The sequence below is a fragment of the Aulostomus chinensis genome, chromosome 5, assembly GCF_037954235.1.
Source record: "Aulostomus chinensis isolate RoL2024-O1b breed Wild chromosome 5, RoL_Achi_v1.0, whole genome shotgun sequence".
Taxonomy (NCBI): domain Eukaryota; kingdom Metazoa; phylum Chordata; class Actinopteri; order Syngnathiformes; family Aulostomidae; genus Aulostomus; species Aulostomus chinensis.
Genome location: NC_141324.1, coordinates 14,564,532 through 14,584,998, shown reverse-complemented (window position 1 = coordinate 14,584,998; position 20,467 = coordinate 14,564,532). Strand labels below are relative to the sequence as shown.

The window sequence follows — 20,467 nt, the reverse complement described above, 5'->3', positions numbered from 1 at the left end:
GTTCCTCCCTGTTAAAAGGAAGGTTTTCGTCGTTGTTGTTGCAGGATGTGCTGCTGGTGGAGAGTTGGAGGAGTGAGGTACTGGACCTGCTCTACTAGTAAAGAGTCATGAGATCACTTTTGTTGTGATTTGGTGTAATAAAATAAAACTGACTTGACTTGTTTCATAAACTTGCTCAAGTGCAGTCGTGCTCACTTTCACGTATGACACAGCAGGAGTCTGCCATTAAAGGCCAAGATGTGTGAGCTGCCAAAGGACGATTCAGGGCAGCAGCAGCACCGGATCCCTGTTTTTAAATGGTTAACTGGGCCACCTAAGACACCGGCTGTCGCTCTGACCTGTCTGACCCCCCAGTGTCATCTGTAACATTAAGGAGGAAAAAAAATTTCATAACATTACAAGCTGGAGACTCATATCAATTATGAGCCCAGTGGGCAGCCTGCTGCAGCGCCGCTCGCTGTGATTTGATTATAAACCCCTTCAGGACAGTGTTATAATCCACGGACTATTAATTAAACCTACAGGGAGGACCCATGTGGCCTCAAGCAGGGGAGGTACGGATGTGTACGGACGCAGTTTTAATTGTGTCAATTAATTACTTCTCCCAGTGAGTATCTGGAGCTCAGCTTCTCGGTTACGCAGGAACCTCCACTTGTTTTGTTCCATATCATGATCATGTAATTTGTTGCGAGCAAGAAAATTACCTGACTCCAGCTGGGAATAAATCATTTTACACAACCTAACGACAAGTCATCTTATACAATGTTCCACGCAAATGCAAACTGTAGCAATTCCCTTGTACAGTTGACTTGTAGGCAAAATTCATGCAGGAAATATGTTGAGTGATGAGTTTGGTGAGTTGAGAATTTTGATCATCTGCACGAGCACATTAACAAATCAAAGCATTTCACCCTTTGGCCTTTTAAAGCATTAGCAAAGGACTGAAAAATGAGCGTATTTATTCTGCCGCTACGCACTGAGTGAGCACGGACTCTGCAACTCTCCCCAGCTCCACTTACAGACAGATCATTTGAGGGGATTTTTATAGTCACCTGTTTGAGGGGCTATAATGTCACTTTGCAAACCAGAGGTAGAGTTACGGCTCGACTCAGGTCCCTCATAGGCCTGTATAAGATTTTACTGTACCACTAAAAGTTCTTCTACGTGACACTAAAACTTCCTCTTCAAACCAATTCACAAAGTTGCTGAGAGCAACTTTTACGAAGTACTTGGGAAAATCTTAAGCTAAGAGAGAGATTTGGGCTTGGTCTTGTTCCTATGGTGTCTTGCCTTCCTGCTTCCTGCGCCCACAGTAATTGCTGCTCAGATGGGGTCTCTTAATGATTTCATCATAGAGATACTGCCGGCAGATGTCAAGATGCCATGTTCCAGTTAAAACGTGTCACGGCTCTGTCTTGACTGTTGATTTTCAGTTTTTTAGATAGTGAACTTTTCATTTTGGGCTTTTGGTGTTTGGTCTTCGTAATCATTTCACCTGAGTGAGTCTGAGTTTGTTCTTACGCCTCATGGTGGCTGATCTTGTGTGCTTCTTCATGCCTTAATTCACGTGTCGCTTCTGTCAATCGGCCATAGTCCTCTTCCGAGTGCTTGCCATGTGATCAGATCCTTGTCTGCCCTCCTGTCCTCAGGTTGTCCGGTCTGTCTGCACTGCTCGATGTTGGAATATATTCATGAGGCGAGGTCTGGTGCAACCATGGCACTTTGCTATTTGTCCGGTTTCGTCGCTCCTCTCCACAACACAACCTTTGGTATTTTAACATTACAAATTGATATTTTATTTCCTAACCTTTTCTCAATAAATGATAAGTCAGAGAGAAGGAAAATGCTTCAAATGTGGCTCAAATGTTCACTGGGACTCACAGATGAACTGAAATTATTTTGGTGGTCAAAGGTCAACGACAAAGGTCACTGTAACCTCACATGTACACGGTATGTCTGCAATTCTTTAGAGGACATTTCTCAGATTTGCCACATTTGAACGCAATATCTCATGACACTTCTTCAAATATTGTAAAAACTTCCCAGTGGACTGGAGATTTTTATCCAGATGATCTGAAGACTACTTTGTGATGGGATCATGCCACAGGTCTCTGTTTTAATTATATAGCTTAAAACCACTGCTTAAATAAGTCCCAGTTGGGTTAAGAAGAATAGCAAAAGAACTGGTTGTGGGACCCTGGATCAAACATTCTCCTTTGGCAATATGTTTCTCCTCTTTGTCCCAAACACTACTTCTTGAGTCCGGAAGTCATTTTAGAGAATTAGTACGCCATGATGGACACTGACAAAGACTGACTCGCTCTGGCCGTGTCTGAGCCGTATTGACTGTATGGCCCCTCAGTGTCCGTGCCCCATGCAGTCCTCTTACATAATGCAAAAGCCACACACTGCTCTCGGCGCTTTACTCATCCAAACGAAAAAGATTATGTGTGCAGTCCGTGGAGGGACAGTCATAAGTGGGCCGGGAGGGAGGGAGGGAGGGAGGGAGGGAGGTGGGGCGGATCCCTCAACACGAGAGGACTTAAAGCCCCCTGACACACCGGAGGAGGGGCTGCAGGAGGTGATCCAGTTGAAGCATGAAGCTCTGCATGCTGGCTGGGAGCCGTCCACGGTGCTGAACAGCTGCTGGATCATCATCACCATCATCATCATCATCATCATCATCATCATCATCCACTGTGGTCTTCGTCAGTTATCTGGGACATGAGCCTGAAAGTAAGTTTTCTAATCTGATCGTCACGTTTGCATGAACTTTTCAAAGCTGTGAATGTCACATAGCGTGACCTCGGTTTGTGCTTACAAGTTGTCAGGGATTAACATTAACTTTCGTTAAACAGGACCGCCACGTGAACAATATTAATTCAATGTTTATAGAGTAGAGTAGTACTTTATGTAACCTTCACTTGTGACCCAGCGCATCATACAACAAAAACTGCTTGAATATAACAAGTATTCATGTTTAAAGGGACTCCAGATGCAATATGCTTTGTTACAGTCTTGGTTTCAAGGCAGACTGAAATTTGAGTAAAATAAAAGTTAATCACCATATATATATGTATATAGTATATTTATAGTTATAGATAGATAGATAGATAGATAGATGATATAAACACCCTTGTAAGAGCAGTTTGGCAAAAGCTAAAATTGATGATGATAAACTAAATACATAAATTAAAGACAATTGTGCAAAACAATACTTGATGTTATTTCATTTCTGAGATGTCAGATATCCCCATCATCTGCCTGCAAACCAGTTCAGAAAAGGAGTGTGTGTGTGTGTGTGTGTGTGTGTGTGTGTGTGTGTGTGTGTGTGTGTTTTCACAAACATCCAAGAGAAATTACTCTGTTAAGCCAGCAAAATTTATGCGGCATCATTTTACCCTTTTTATTTGAAGAAGTCCTTGACATTTTCAAAGTCGCTGTCATAATCCACAGCCACAAATTGGAGCTGTTACAGGTATTACCGCCACGAGGAACGCCATATGTCACTGCAGGGGCTCAGAGTTCACTGGCCCTAGGTGCTTTTATAACTGCAGGGAAGCTATTATTTACTCAGAATTAACTGTGTTTTCCACACTATTCCAGGACATTTGTCTCTAATACAGTCCAGGGTTCAGCTAATTTCCCAGTTTCCTCTTCCTGTCTGGATTCGGTCATCTTCTTCTTCTCCTTCTGATTTATCTGCTGCTTGTGAACCGAAGCAGATCTCCCCGTTACGACCAATCGGCCATGAATGTTGCTCATTCTATTATGTTCTGTAAAATATTATTGCTTCAAGGGGCCACAAGGTCAACACTGATCCTCCCGTGTGTGTGTGTGTGTGTGTGTGCGTGCGTGCGTGCGTGCGTGTGTGTGTGTGTGTGTGTGCGCGCGCGCGTGTGCGTGCAAGCGTGCGTGTGTGTCACTATGTTTAAGTCATCTAAAAACCACACAGCTGTGAACCTGCACAATAATCTGCAATGAACCTGCAGCTTTTGTTTGTGAAACAGAGCAACTAAGCAGATTTATGATCAGCTGGAAGTGTTTTGTCTCCGACCTGTCACAATAAAAGAAGAGTAAAATGATATAAATCTACGGGGTTGACTCAACCCTTCTATGTTCAAGAATTAAGGGAAGAGCTTCAACATTTCTTTAACAATCATTCAATTTCAAATGTCACAGCTAGACTGGATATGTCTTTGAACTCATAACTGCCGATGTGATTAGTACATCTCTAATTATGTTTTGATGAGCGAAATTTCTCATTTTAGTTATGTGTAATGACCACTTTGTCTTGTAAAACTCAAAACTCATTTGCTGTCCATGTGTATGGGGATGTCACATTATAGACACCACAAATCTCTAATGTGAATTATTGTCATCAGTACCGTACTGATATCTAAAAGCAACAACATAGATGACAGTTGTCTGTAACTAATTATGATTTGGTCAAGATATTGATGATTGAATTGGAACTATTCAAGATGAAGTTTTAGACGTCTGAAAAGGGGAATTAGGAATTAAGGCAATTCAAAATGTAGATAACTGTTATCAGATTGGCAGCTAACTCGAAAACAGGTTCTGACGAGTAAAGATCGTCCTCATTCATGAAATGCTGTGCGGAATTTGTTCTTTCGTATGTCAGCGCTCGTCTTAGCCTCAGTTCAGTCTCAGACGGGAACCAAAACCTGATGCTGTTTGAAATTTGCTCCTAGTGTTGATATGATTTTGCCTGAGAACATTTCAGCAGTGATACCCGGGGTCGTTAATCCAACATGTCGATATATGTAACGATGAAATGCGAACGGTAGCTGAGCTGAACTGCTGAAAACAGCTTTTTTTACTTGTTTGTTTTCGGGTTGTTGATTTTTTTTTTTAAAAATCAGGGAAAAATTAATCTGGCAGGAAAGGCAAGGTGATGCAGTAATTAATGGCTGATTAGATTATTCACTGTAAATGTAATTAAGCAGCACAAAACCTCATATGTTGTTGAACTTAATTATGTATTGATTTTCATTAGCAACCTTGTTTTAAGTGCCTTGTGCTTACTGACTCATGTCTATTCTGTTAACTTCATGCCCACTTCGTGGCTATTTATTGACTATCGAGCCTGTCTTGTTCATTTAGCCTCTGCTCTCCGTACATGCAGCCACCTGAACCGCCTTAGACTGCAGGCCATTTTATAATTGATCCTGAGAAAGGCACTTTTTTTCATTATGTCTTCGAGTCCCTTGTTAAAGCCCTTTAGTTGCATCATCTGGAGAGTCCGGGAGCTATCAATGTGTCTTTGCAGGGATCAGTGAGTTGGTAAGGAGGGAGTCTCCTGGAATAGAATGTGCTGACAGGGGAGTGCACCTTCCTACTGGAAGCGTCTCTCCACTCCATGGCCCATTAGAGAGGTTATACAGAGTGTTTCTGTGCAGCAACTCTCTAAGGGTTTGTTCATTCTCCTCCGTCATCAGTGTCTGATTTATTTATCTTGTACTTGTGTTCAGGAGAGCGGTAGTACTTCTGCCTTGTCTCAGTCAAGGAGATATGCAGGTTAAAAGTGAGAGCCAGAGTACCTTTCTCTCGTTTATTTTAAATTTAGCGGGTCTGCTCACTTGAGAGAATCTAACATGCTCTACATCTCCCCGTCGAGCTGCAAACCTCCTGAATCAATGAGGATGAGGTGTGTTACCTTCACTTTTTCTCTTACAGGCATCCTGATGAGAGAATCTCTGAATGAAGAGATTCCCCTGGAGATAAACAGCTCAGCGTGACATGGCCAGACCATCTGAAGCACCACAACACAGATCATTTACAAGCTCCAAGCACTTCGATTGATGTATGGAACATCCTCAGCCACTCACCTTCACTTTGTAATTACTTTAAAGCTTTTCAACACACACACACACACACAAACACACACACACACACACACAAACACACAAACACACACACACACACACACACACACACACACACACACAAGTCCCTTCCCTTGGCTGCTATTGGATGGCTGTTAAGGTATTGACAAAAGACAAGCGTGCAGATGATTTGATGTTGAAGTAGCCACTCTGTCTCTGTGTTGTCAGTCACAGCAAGTGTATGAGAGGGTAGGAGCCGTTCTCATCGGAGCTCCCTGGGCATGCCTCAGCTGGCCGCTCGCTGCAGCACAGGATTTATTCATTTGCACTACTGATTGCCTCGTGTCATTCCTGCTGGAGTTGTTTTTTTATTTTTTATTTTTTGCCGCGTGGGAAACTCTGTAGGTTCCATCTGCGTTTGACAGCTGTCAGACTCCACTATGTGACCGTCCTACACCAGATGACCATGCAGAGCCGCATCGCTCCGTATCGCTTCTGACTAAAAAAAAACTGGTTGACTAACTTGATTTCATTCTTCAAAACATTCCCTCACTTATAAGATGAGCAACACAAACTACTGGGTCGTGGACTATGACCTCTCCTCTCCCGCTCCCCCCAGCTTCCCCAGAGGCCCGACGGTGCTGCAGCCCATGGCAGGACAGCCTGAGCAGGGGACAGCCCTGTGCTTTGTTGGCCTCCTTGTGCTGCTGCTGCTGTTTCTCCTGGTTCGCTGTGTTCGTACCTTGTTAGATCCCTATAGCAGCATGCCGGCTTCATCGTGGACAGACCACAAGGAGGGTCTGGATAGGGGACAATTTGATTATGCACTAGTCTAAAGACGAGGGTTGATGGGGAAGATGGGAGTGATGATTTTGGAGATACGGAGAGGTCTTTTGCCTCATGTCACAGTATGTTTGGTTGATGTTTGGAGCAATGCAAGTTCTATGATTTACAATCGAGCCAGAAGGAGTGAGCATCAGCTGGTTGAAGCATCTGAGCAGAGACGCACAGAAGCAGATCACTTTAATTTGCAATACTAAGGCATCCTTGGAGACTTCTGATCTGTATGTTTAAGAACAGGCAGACAACAAGGTCACACATTCATATGTTTATTATTTTTTTTGTAAATCAAAGGGTGAATTTTGAATAGAGACACCCTAATTCAATAACAGTGAGATGGACGAGGACAGAACAAATACATGCTGTTAGTGCTGATTTAGCAGCAAGACTATAAAATGTATTTGTTGATTTCTCGTGAAAGTGCAAAAATGACAAACTTCCACGCGGTTGCATTTTTTTTTTTTTTAATTTTCAATGGAAGTGCAGCTGAACCAAATATTTCAATAGAGTCTCTTATTCAAATGTGTGTGATCCTCAGGTTAAAAAAAAAAGAAAAAAAAGTTTTAACTGACCAAAGCCTGCAACGTCTGAGAGAGTTACCTCCAAAAATTAGCTGTAGCTGATTTTTCTAACTACATGTTATTCAGCTGTCAGTTGCTCCATAATAAAAGCTAAACTTTATAAAATAGAACAGATAATAGAGAATAATTTATTTACAATTTTTCTATTACATGTCACCATCCCTTTAAGAGGCTTACAAGGCTCAGTGTGGAGGCTGACTGGGTATGTGTCATATAAAGTTATGATTATGAAATGCATGTACACCAATTTCCTCCCCTAATCCTTTTCGCCTTTCGTCCTCGTCCAGCCAAATCTGTTCAACAGTGCCTGTAGAAATATGAGAGCTCTCTTTCATACTAATGATACTTTTTGCCATTACTTTTGTAAAATTGTTTCTGCCCTGTAAGGCCCTATGCGATGTGGCTCCAAATAGCGCTTTTTAAGAAATGTTTGGTACTTTTAATTCAATTTGTTTGTTTCCTTACTGATTAAAAAAAGGAACGCTGTTTAATAAAACTACCAAACTAATGTATATGGTTCAACTTCCTGGATGTTTGCTTTCTGAAGCAGGAGAGCAAATTAAATATTTTCCTAATGTTCTCAATGAAATGTCATTCAGTTTTTTTTAATGAAATAAAAAGCTTTTGTGTTGTCTTGCTTTTAAAAAAGTCTTGTTTTTTTTTGAAGATCTGCACAACACACACACACACACACAAACACACACACACACACACACACACACACTAGCACAACAAGCAAACAGAGCCTACAAAAACACATAAACTTTTACTTGAGCAAAGGCTGTCCTCATCGCTACCTCAAATCAATAGGAGCAAGATTTAGAGCAAATGAAATCAATCGAATAATCAATGGGGGGCTCGTAAAGAGACACAGCCAGTTTAATTCACGAGCATCCGCCTTCATGGAGTCACATCGGCCCGAGATGAAATACACCCCCTGTGTTGAGTGACTTCGCACAACCAGGAGAGAAATATATGAGCTCTGTCAGGTGTGGGGTTTTTAAAGAGCTCTACATCAGGCACATGGAGAAAAGGAAAGATGTACAACATGTTTTGAGGTTTTTAAGATAAGATAAGGTAAGATAAGATAAGATAAGATAAGATAAGATAAGATAAGATAAACCTTTAATCATCCCACAGTGGGCAAATTTACATTGCCACAGCAGCAAGAACAAAGGAGAATTTCACATAAATATTATTTGAAGATAAGTATAAGAAGAAGATGAATATGCTTTGTGGGAATGACGTGCTAGTTTCAGGCTTCAAAAACGACATTTTCATTCTCAGTAACAGTTTTTTCTGTCTGTGAGCTTTTTTCCGTTCTGACTACTTCTTCTTAGCTGGATTTCCCTGTACTTCCACCGTAAACAATCTCATTCGTTACCAATTTGGTAAATTGCGACCTCATCTGGAGATTTTGAGAACTACAGGAGTTTATACTCAGCTCAAGAGGTCAAAAAGTACTTTTATAACGAGAAAAAACAAGGTGTGAGTAAATAATGAATGAGAATTGTGTGTGTCTATAGAGAGTTTTACTTCAATCAGCTCAACGCATATCCTTTTAAACAAAGAAAACATAAACACACACTTATGACATGAAAAGTATGTTAAAGCTCCTTCTTTCTCACTTGAATCTATCGGAGAAATCTATATCGCTGTGTGTATGCATAGACTATTTCCACCAAGTGTTAAAAATGTGCTTTTTGAATTTCAAATGATGAATGATATGAGGTTATCAGATTAAATCTCTCACAAACACTGCGCATTAACATTTGGAAAGATGGACTAAAAGGGTCCCCCAAAGTTTGTCTAGTGGCAACACTTTGCTGGAATTGAAGTGACCCCCCCCCCCCCCACACACACACACACACAACCACCACCACACCCCCACCACCACCAACTCATTAGTTTGGCAATTAACACAATAGATATGTGCTTCAGTGGGTTTTGACAATTTATTCACAACAAAGACTCTCAGTTCCCCTCATCCTACACCTACACGCACATGTGCTGCCGCATATGCAAACCAGGTTGGGTCATGCAAAAATGTAACCTCATGCCCGACATACACAGAAATCAGCATGTCATGTTATTACTTTATAAAAAAAAAAAGAGAGAGAGAGCAAAATGTGTCTACCTTTAAAAAATTAGGTTAATAATTCAAGACAAAAAATTAGTCTGAGATTTTTCAGGATCAGAGGAGACAGAGATGATTTACTCGTCACGTCTCTTTTATTTGCCTGCATACAGTCCAGCCAGATGAATACTGGAAATTCCCACAAATAAGAAATCTAATTTTCTATTCCAGTTGGACCCACAGAAACACACTTGCATAGAAACGGGCCACTCCAGCAACACAGAGCGAGGCACGGCCACAGAAGTAGAAGCACTGCCTCCATAGAAGTACATGCAAAACACGTTTGTCTGTTATCAAATGAACACAAGCTACTTCTCTGATTTCTCTCTATGATAGGGAACTCTCACTGCACCGCACATTGTAATATACTGTATACACACACACACACACACACACACACACACACACACACACACACTAAGTGAAAGCTACTTCACCCAAATGAATGTGCATGAAAAACAAAAAGAGTAGCTCATCTGAAACACAGTAGAAATGTTATCAGACAGCTTGTTTATTCCTGTGAGACTGCTACCAGAAGCGTGTGTGTGTGTGTGTGTGTGGTTGTGTGTGTGTATGTGTGTGTGTGTGTGTGTATTTGTTTGTGGTTAGTAAGTGTGAGAGAAAAAACAACAGAACACAGAGAGCTCATGACAGACACACATTTGTTCAGAATACTCTCCTTCTGCTTATTTTCAAACCACTGATTCCTGGAATCGTGTGAATTATAAAACCGTGATATGACACAGTTCTCCTGGTATCTCACGTGTATTTTCTGGGAAGGTTTTTTTGTTGTTGTTTGTTTGTTTGTTTTTTTAAACTGAGGAAATTAAAACTCATTTAAATGTTTAACGTGTTTATCTGAATGAGTGGAAGGAGCTCGGGGTGCAGCAGGAGACGCCCCAGGTGCCTCATTAGCCGCTCTCGCCTCAGTGTCTTGCTAGAAAAAACAAACAGGAAGCAAAATAAAAGCACTCTAAATGAACAAGTACTTCTTCTGGGCCGACAACAGATGTGCTTTGAGACATTAAAGATGACCGTACTTTAATGTAAATAATGACAACACGATTTTAATCATTTAGCTCATTATAAAACGAAATGTTCTGAAGCGGTTGTTTTATTTTGAAGGTTTTGCCTACATTTTCCGGTCCTCCAGTGCAGCTTGACCAGTGAACTGAGACGAGGGAGGGGGAGACTCGCCGTTGTTAAGGTACAGCGGCACCGAGGCGCATCCAACCGCGAGAAAACCTGACAGAAAGTCACAGTTCGGCTTTAACTGGATTCTCTTGTCAGAATTGAGCGTCCGTGCATTGCAGGTAAGACGGTTTTGGGTGTTTATTTTAATTAAGTTACGTCAGCTAACTAAGAGTTACACCTAGATAGTTCCACTGTGGAAATCCTACTTGTTGGAGCTGCTCTACGTTGTTTTTTCAGTCTTTTAATGGGTCGATGAACTCGATGCTGCTGATTATTCCTGTTGGATTCAATAGTTTAAGTAAAGGAAGTTGAAGTTTTCCAACTATAAATAAATGTTGGCTTATTTAATTATTTATTACTCAGTCCTCTTACGAAATTGTATAATTTTTTTTTTTACAGTTTTGAAGCAGAAATAGAGATATTTTTGTCACGATATTGTATCGACGTTCCAGCTCCTAAAATAAATAAATCCTCCTTTTTCAATGTGATGATGTGGCTGCTACATTTAGTGTGTTAACGGTGTAGAACTTTGGTTAATAAAAATAAAACACTGGGAATGAAATAGTTTTGTCTTAATTTGTCCATCGAGCGACCATTTTAATGTGAAATACATATTATTACTACCAAGGTGGCACATAAAGTTATGTTTTCAACTCTGTTTTGATCATTTAGAAAAAGAAATTACACAGCGTATTGCATTACTGTGTGTATCATATCATTCTGTATAGTATGTACAGATATTTTCTGATTTAAATCCATTCCAGGCACCAGCATGTGAATAAAATTACATCAAGTGTTTGAGAAAATGTTTATTTTAATTTTTATTTATTTTCTATATCTCAAGCATCTGCACCATCTCACCTTCGCCACCATGGACCTGCTGCCTGACGTATGGAGGCAGGAATACTGGCTCCCTCCAGGTGTGACGTGGGAGGACATGGAACAGCTGGCAGACTCAGATAGACCTCATCCCCGGGACCTGTTTGTAGCGCTGCCCCTCGCTCTGGGCTTTGTGATGCTACGCTGTGTGTTTGAGAGGTACAGCTCACCTGACGCGGGTGATGTTTGTAGTATCGTTGGCTTTTCAGGGAGGGTCATAATCCTGTGTGAAGCTTACACAATCGCTGGAAATATTTATTTTAGTCAACCTGAAATAACACCATCTTGTTTATTGTAGGAAACTTCTGAGGTTATTGTTGTGGACTGTGTATTGGAGGATGCGTTCAAGTGAGCAGGTGTTTTAGCAGATCGTGCCTTGTTGTTATTATAACGGGGAGAAACCTCCTGGGATGAGGGAGACAGACGAGTGACAAAAAGAGTTAAGGCTGAGCTTCTTTGTTTCAAACATAATCCTGTTTGCATGCCAGTCTTTGTTTCGGTTCACTTATATTTCTGAAATCCAGTAAAAGACACAAATGATGACAGATATACCAGAGAAGGATTTGCTGTGTGTTTCCTGCTGTAACATTCAGAGGAGTAACGAAACAGTGCTGTAAACCAGCTTGTAAAATCAAATATTTATGTCATATTTATCTCTCATTTATTCTACATTATACATTATACATAATCTACTTGGTCACTTTAACCTGGAATATCACACACAACATTTATTCTCTCTGATTTAAGATATTATATTGTTTCTGATGATTTTGACCGAGAATTGATCCACGTTTGTTGTGTGTACGGGTAAACGACTGCAGGCTGCCTCTCCTGCTTTCTGTGTTATTAGAACATCACATGTAGTCTTTTGTTCTTCCTGCCCTCAGGTTTTTTGCTCCACCCATTGGCAGATGTTTGGGGGTAAAGAAAAGATTGAAAGTGAGTGCTGCACCCTCCCCGAGGCTGGAGTCGTTTTACACCCAGCAGAGCAGACAGCCGTCGCAGGTGAGTGTGAAAAGGACTCGGTGAACAACAGCCCAGCTTATATTCATAATAAAGGATTAAGATGAAGGAAAATGCATTCTGGAAGTCAAATGTTTCCGTTTACTCTCTTCTGTGCGGTCAGTGGAAGAAAGAGATGGTCACACAACGTGATTCACGGCAGGAAACGTAATGACGTGACCCACATCGTGATGTGCAGCCACTGACTTGTCAGTCAGACAACTGTTAGCTCTTTTACACAAACTATTGCAATATTTTAATTAATTATTATGAATTTTGCACACAAAAAAAAACAATCCAAACAATACATAATATGAGAAGTGTGTGAAGAAAAAATCAAAGAAACCCCGGGGGGGGGGGGGGGTTATGGTGTGTCTCCCTTCATAACAATCTTGCTAAAGTAAGGAATGAATTAAGGGATAAATAAAGAATATTAAGAGAAACCAAAACCATGTCAATCAGACTGAAAGAGTAAAGAGAGGAAGAAAAGAAAAGGGAAACTAAAAAAGAAAGAAATGAGAGAATACTAGATATGACTACAGGTAATTATTCATTAACTTGAAATCATCAATCATTTGTATTAAAATATTGAAATCTGTTAACGAAAGCATGACAGTCGTGGAGAAACTCAACTTTTCTATCAAGCTTTTGCATTTTCAGTGAATAAATGTTCGGTAACGTTGTTATCTCTGCCTCTCTACCTCCTCTATCATTTCTCCAGAGTGAAATTGTTAGTTTGATGATGCTGTGTGGTAAAACCCAGAGGCAGATTGTGACCTGGTTCAGACTTCGCAGGAACCAGGACAGGCCCTGTCAAACAAAGAAATTTGGGGAAGCTGCGTAAGTGGTTCTCTCCACAATGTTATCATTGTTCAGTTCACAGATGCCGTCTTGAAACTCCCAAATGTCAACTTTTTGGGAAATATGCTTATTCAGCATCCTCCCCAGAGCCAGACCAGAAGATAGATACCATTCTCTTGTCTGTGTGTGCATTAAGGAGCCTCAGAGACCAGCTGACAGCTAGTTAGCTTAGCATAATGAATGATAGTGGATGGGAGGGTTAGCATTCCCTCGTGAAAAGTTATCACATACACTTTACCTACATTAATACAACAGGATTGCCTTTCACACCCGCTGTGAAATTATTTAAAATGACAAGACATTGTAATTTAAGAATCAGACACATAGCCGGAACTCCTTTCATGACTGAGTGCAGTGATTTGATACAGCACCCAAAAGCCACATTACAACTTCAGCCAACAAAACAAAACACTTGTTGACAACTGATCATGGGTGTAAGAAGAGGATTCATTCAGGAAAAAACAAGATTCTGAACCTGATCTGTTAGAACCAGAACACACACAGGAGGAACAGGCAAGACAGAACTGTGCTAATGTTTCCATCTACTATCATTCATTGTGCTAAGCTAATCCGCTGGTGTCTGGTTCTCAGCTCCCTAATGCACCACAGAGGAGAGAAGCGGATCTATTTTCTTGTCTGGTTCAGGGGAAGATGGACAACGATATCCCAAAAGATAGGAACTTTAAACCGTGCCAATGTGTTGTAACATTTTAAAGTGGTCTCTATTTTAATGATAAAAGAAATGTCTTTGTAACTCATGCTTGTTGTTGTTGTTGTTTTTTGTTTGTTGCAGTTGGAGGTTCTTTTTCTATCTCACAGCCTTTACTGCTGGACTGATCTGTTTGATCGATGTAAGTTTGAGTTAAGAGTTGTTTTTTTTAAATCACCACAACTACTGTTGTCCTCTAGAACCCTTTTTTTTTAGGTTTGTTTGTTTTCCTCTACAGAGACCCTGGTTCTGGGACCGAAGGGAATGCTGGAGGAAATATCCAGTACAGGTGAAAACATGGCTGAATAAAGAACATTTCCTCATCTTCTACATCAAAAAAGCTGCAACAGTGAGACTAGCTGCATATTGAAAAATGGCACATCTTCATGTGAAGGCATGAATTGGAACATTTGAAAAGGCGCTTACATTTCCCCCACAGTATTTCATGTGGTTTTCAACAGAATCTGATGATTCAAGCAGTAATTTTTATTCCATGTTTTGTTGTTTTACTCGTTCAGACTTTTAGGACAGGTGATCTTTAACTTGACCGTTTTACGTTCCTTTCTACTCGTAGCATCCAGAACACAGACAGATGGGAGAGTAGCGCCACTGCTCCGGCTGAACTTATATTAATACCTGGCGTAAACATATAAACCTGCCGTGAGGTTGTTATGTTCTAAGCCATCTCTTTTTGTGTCCCTCTTTTTTCTGTCTGCTCACGGTGACTCTGCAGCCCATGGAGAGAGCACATTACTGGTACTACATGTTGGAGCTGGGCTTCTATGGATCTCTGCTGCTCCGCATCTCTGTGGACATCAAGAGGAAGGTGAGGAACTTAACGTCTGTTCTCTCCTAAGTCTGACACAAATCACATCCACTTCTCTCACCACGTACTTACTGTTCAAAGTAGAAAGGTAAGGAATGGTGCTAACATTATCTTTGCAGAAATATGGTCATTGATCCTACGTAGTTGCTTTCACTATGGTCTCTTGTTTCTGACCAAGCAGAGCTGCAAGCTGATTGGTCAATAAGACATTCAGAACATGTAGAACACCTCACTGAGCTCAAATGAAAAACCTCTAATCACATCGTTGTTTATTACTCCACTTTTGTTCCTTTTCCAGCTCATTTGGTTTGTTTTGGTCGGAATCAGACTTTGGAGTCATCTTTCTTGTAGGTTTGTCAGAGTGAATTGAACTGAGCTGATGTAAGGGGAAAATAAAACAGACTCTTAACTGGATTAAACCCTTGAGACTGTGGCGGAGTTACAGATATGTTTAAAAACAGGCACCATTTTCCACTATATGGTTACCCTTCATTAAACTTCATGTTCACGACTGCATGAGCGCGGCTGGTTTCACGAATGCTGACACTGCTAGTTGAAAAAAGCATGGAAGTGCTTGTAGATGTGGCTAAATCTGTACATGTAGCAATTTCTATTTTTTCTGTAGATGTCTTAATTACATGATAATAGAGTAACAAATCATGTATGTGTTTGATTTTTATTTCTTCTGTTTGGAATGAAAAACCCCATTAGATTAAATTAGCTGGCTGAAGAGGGACTAGATGACGCCCTCGTTGCTAAGGGGAGACATAATTAACGTAGCTTACGCACATCATCTCGTAGGAGTGTGGTAATAGGTGTTAGTCAGACCTCATCTGTTTCTAAGGAAATGGTAACAACATAAGCAGACTTGTGTTTACATTTGTGAGGATGCATTCCCAACAATGCAAATGCATTTTTTTATAGACTGATATTTTATTTTGTTGGGAGCAAGTGCATCATTCTTGACCCCATCGCTGACAAGCCACAAAAGTCATTTTGTTGTACTGACTGGATACCCTGCATGCGTTTTCTTTGCCAGGATTTTAAGGAACAGGTGATCCATCATTTAGCCACCATCTTCCTGCTGAGTTTCTCCTACTGTGCCAACTACATTCGTATCGGCACCCTGGTCATGCTTCTTCATGACTCCTCTGATATCCTACTTGAGGTAACATGAAAAATCTCATTTGATCTCCCACAAACTGAGGACACTACGGCTGTCTTTCACCCGAAGAGTCGCATGTTGAGGCAACAGAGCCGAGCATAGGGGACCTCACAAATACAAACAGTCTCTTAAGAGCTTGTCACCATGGATTTACCTTTAGCCGTGCCGTTTTACAACTCTGTAGTCCTGACAACGTTAGAATAACTTCGCAAACCGTAGCCAAGAGGTTCGCACTATGCTCTTAGAAAGTTTGTATCATCTGTACGATCACTGTGGTAGCCTGCAGGACACTCAGATGTCTTTCAGCGAGCAGATCCTGTGACTGAGAACGCCAGCAGCCAGACATCACCTTTGTTCAGCCACAGCTGCTGGAGGCTTGGTCTGAGCAATCAACAACAATAAGACTTAATGGAGCTGACAGAAATGCAAATGTCATGAATACACACAGCCTGTACGGAAGCCTGCTTATGTTATAAACGTGATTATGTCTAATTGCTTGCTTTAATAACACATATATTGTGTCTTTTATTTTTTTCAAATCAAATAATGCCATGAATTGAGTTCAGTCTTACTTTTTTTTTTGCAGTCTGCCAAGATGTTTAACTACGGCACTGGCTGGAGGAAAACCTGTGACACGCTGTTTGTTGTTTTTACTGTTGTCTTCCTCGTGACTCGACTGGTGATTTTCCCCAGCAGGTGAGTTCCTCTCTCCAGATTTTCTTGAGACCTGAGTACATTTACAGTATTTGTAAACATGCAAGGTTGTTGACATGAAATCGAATTTCTAATTTACAGAATCATCCACACCACTCTGGTGCTGTCCATGGAGGTGTTCCAACCCTTTGTCGGCTACTACTTCTTCAACATCCTCTTGATGGTGCTGCAAGCTCTTCATGTCTTCTGGGCTGGTTTAATCTTGCGGATGGTTTATAAATTCCTGAAAGGAAAGGTGAGAATTAACAGTGTGGACGCCATGGGTCAGAAATACCACGAATCCTTGAATTATGATCCTCACCCCTAACATTATTTATATTCTTGAAGTCATTTTTGTAAAATGAAAAGTAATTCGGAGAGGCGTTGTTTCTCGTTTCCAAGTTTAATGAATATTTCATCAGCGTAGAATGCTAGGTAAGAGCATTGTTGATGATACATTTGTATACCCAAAAATGAGCCCAGATATACAGCGCAGCTAATATCACTGGTGTTTAGACATCCAAACAATTAAGGCCTCCTCTCTGGCTTTTCTGTACAACTGATGCCTGCTGAGCCCTGCTAGGGGATACAGGTCACAGCGACCTACGGAAGTGAATAAAAATAACTATTGCTGAGGTAAAATATGAAGAGCGCTACACCGAGGATAAGGGGAGCAAATATCTCCTCCGAGGTGAATTCAGTCAAAGCTAACATAAAAATGAAAACTCACAATATCAAATAGCTCTCTCTCTCTCTCTCTCTCTCTCTCTCTCTCTCTCTCTCTCTCTCTCCCTCTCTCTCTCTCCAAGTATCTGGCTTTTTGACCGGATAGATAATGTGAATGTGAGCTGTAGTTTCTCCCCAGGGGGCTAAAAATCAAGCAACACACTAACACAGACCAACAGACTAATGTCATAAGTATGATGAGGATCCTTTGGAGCCTGGCATGGAATACCATGAGGATTGTCCAAAGCCAGGGAAAAGGAAAAGAGCAACTCTTTGGCTTCTTAGTCTGCTGATTCATACCAACAAGACTGGTCCGCAAACAGCACAGCCACAGGAGGGAAATGACGGTCTGACCGCAGCAGATGAAGCACCTGCTCAGAATGTTCCAGAGGATGGCGGCGATGTTGGACTGATCAGTGTGGTCAAGGGAGCAAAGTTGATCCTCCAAAACTGGATGAACTGGGTGAGGATCAACATCAGGAATCCTTTGATTATGACTTGGACGCTCAGAGAGGAGAGTGTGACTAGAGGACAAGGTGGGGATGATGGGCCTCATCTGATGACTGCAGGTGAGGTCAAAACATGGAAGCCTCTCAGTAGAGCTGGTGGTTGGCATCAGCAGACGACCAGGGGAGAGAGGTGGGCTCCCCGTGATGATGGTGAGCGTTGGAGAAATCACAAATCAAGCTGTGACAGCAGTAACTGGTGGAGACCAGGGCCAGACAATGATGGACGTTCTGGCTGGGAGAATGCGAACATTTATCAGAGTTATGAGAAGTGAGTTGATGGTCGGCATCAGTGGGAGAAGACCAGACAAGACATCTGGAGGCCTCCCCGTAGCGGCACCCAGCATAATAACACCGATCACTTCACTGTCAACAGCACTTCTATTTCTACTGCGATGTAATGCAGTAGAATGCTGTTTGGACCACATCAAACAGGAAATTGCTCTTTTGTAACTTCCCTCTTGTCATGAGCCTCCATTGATCCTCCGTGTAAGGCGTCCTCTGAGGGATCGCACATACCGTCTAGCAGGAGATTGAAAAAGTAGGTTTTTGATTTTTGCGATTTTTGAAAACATTTCTCGATTGAAATCGTCAGGACAGTCTCAGTGACGATGATGATCGGCATTGGTAGTTCCTCCTCAAGAATCGTTGAAAGGACTAGATGTTTCAACCCCCAGTGTTTGGACCGCTTCTAGTTTCCTGAGGGAGCTCCTAAGAGTTGGCTGCCAGCAGGTCACCGGGACACACCGTCACTTTTGTACACCCGCATCACAGGGTGTTTCTGCCATTTATCACTAGACACCCTCCGCTGCGGCAGGCCCACCACAGGTTGATCAAGAGCCAATGACTCATCTCTCGGCAATGTCGGCCAGCTCTTTGAGGGCCTGACTATGAGCTTTATACCCGGACTCCAACCTTCCTTCAGGAGCTTTGCTGTTGTACTGAACTGTTCCTTGTAATGTCTCTGGAAACTTGGGTACAGACGACATGCAGGGTCACTGGGGTCACGCTCTGGTATGTTCAAGCTGACTGAGGCCCACTGAAATATACCGTTGCAGAGATATTACTAGGAACAGCATGGATTGTTCTGAGGAACATCATCATGATCAAGTAGCATATAGGACTCCACTTAAAACATTCTGAACCATCTCTTTAAATACACGCACCACTTACAAGAAACAGACAGAAGAACCTAAGCGCAGGGAAGGAGCTGACTGCATGAGAAACACTCAGAACAGGGCCGATGAGCAGAAGAGACAGGTGAATCAGTTAATAAAGGTGGGAAACACACAAAAACAGGAAGGAACACACGAGGGATGTACATTTCAAAATGAACCAGGAACTCACCAAAACAAGGATCTAGCAAACCAAAGACCAGCTGATTCCCCAAACAAGTCAAAAACTGAGACTCAACAGTCCAGACTGACAACAACATAACCCCAACTACAATACAGCTGTCAAATGTTCCACTGTTCAGAGGGGGAAATGATTTTTTTTTTTTTTTTACCCCCAAGGTTTTCTCTCTGTCACACACAGTGTTAAGAATATTGTGTTTCCTCTGCCCTCAGTTGGACAAAGACGAGCGCAGTGATGAAGAGAGTGAGGTCGAGGAGGATAAAGGAGAAGAAAGTGCAGATCAAGAAGATTATTGTTGGGAGAGAAGTAAAGATGCTCTCAACTCCAAACTCTCCATGCTGACCAACAGCTGTGTCCTTAATAACTTGACCAACCACAGGGCCTCCGTCACTGACAGGATGCGTAAAGCTCAATAAAGGCTCTGGGTTTTATTTTGTTTTTTTAATATCTAATTTGAAACAACATGCAAATGAACAGTTTATATCTCTGGCTTTTACTGACGCTTCCATTAATGAACAGACGAATTAGACAAGTAACATGTAGAAGTTAATATTGATGTCTTAGCAGACAATGTTATAGGCCCTTTGTCACCTTCGCCACAGACTCTTTTTTTTTTTTCTAAAGAAGTGTTTGAAAAGTGTTTGTTATTAAGAAATAACACGGCAACAAATGTGAACACCCCAGTATGTGTGGCATATATGAAATATAAATAGTGAAAAGATCACATTAAATAAATTAACTCCTGATACCGTCTGTCTGTCTGCTGTTTTGATCCTTTACTACTTCGTTCACCTCTCCTGTGATGCTGAACCATTTTTCAGGTCTGAGTCAAACCATCAACGGTACATTTGTGGGATGTCTGAAGTTTCTCTTTGTTTTTTTTTACATGGAGCAGTGCAACCACACTCATCACCAACATCCTACACAATAAATAATTCAGAGTTGTGTTATTAAACCTCAGCCAGCTGGTCTGAATGAGAATCAAGTGTTATACAAATTTGCTGTCTGTTCTCAGTCAAACGGGTTATTTTGCACACAGACGAAGGACTAAGATTAATAAATCAAGTCCGGATAAATCCCTGTTGTTTGTGAATATTTAAGTTTTCGGTTTAACTGGGAAAAAAAAGACTGGTATTCTGGCAA

The 20,467-nt window shown here is 41.4% G+C and overlaps 2 protein-coding genes across 3 annotated transcripts; both read left to right on the top strand.

Annotated features, from left to right (window-relative positions):
* The first annotated feature begins 2,583 nt into the window (after positions 1-2,583).
* On the top strand, positions 2,584-7,830 carry ctxn1 (cortexin 1). Of its 2 annotated transcripts, XM_086204923.1 has the most exons (3): positions 2,584-2,736; positions 5,701-5,827; positions 6,078-7,830. In XM_086204923.1, exon 3 carries the CDS (start codon positions 6,410-6,412, stop codon positions 6,683-6,685), a length of 276 nt encoding a protein of 91 aa, XP_086061049.1. In that variant the 5' UTR covers positions 2,584-2,736; positions 5,701-5,827; positions 6,078-6,409; the 3' UTR covers positions 6,686-7,830. The 2 variants fall into 2 exon arrangements, with proteins under 2 accessions (XP_086061049.1, XP_086061048.1); XM_086204922.1 differs by having other exon boundaries at positions 5,701-7,830.
* Positions 7,831-10,584: 2,754 nt separating this feature from the next.
* On the top strand, positions 10,585-20,142 carry LOC147261380 (ceramide synthase 2-like). Its single transcript, XM_086204921.1, has 11 exons — positions 10,585-10,720; positions 11,446-11,639; positions 12,368-12,485; positions 13,204-13,322; positions 14,137-14,194; positions 14,291-14,341; positions 14,786-14,878; positions 15,918-16,046; positions 16,630-16,739; positions 16,839-16,992; positions 19,537-20,142. The coding sequence occupies exons 2-11, from the start codon at positions 11,473-11,475 to the stop codon at positions 19,738-19,740; spliced, it is 1,203 nt and encodes a 400-aa protein (XP_086061047.1). The 5' UTR covers positions 10,585-10,720; positions 11,446-11,472; the 3' UTR covers positions 19,741-20,142.
* The last annotated feature ends 325 nt before the right edge of the window (positions 20,143-20,467 follow it).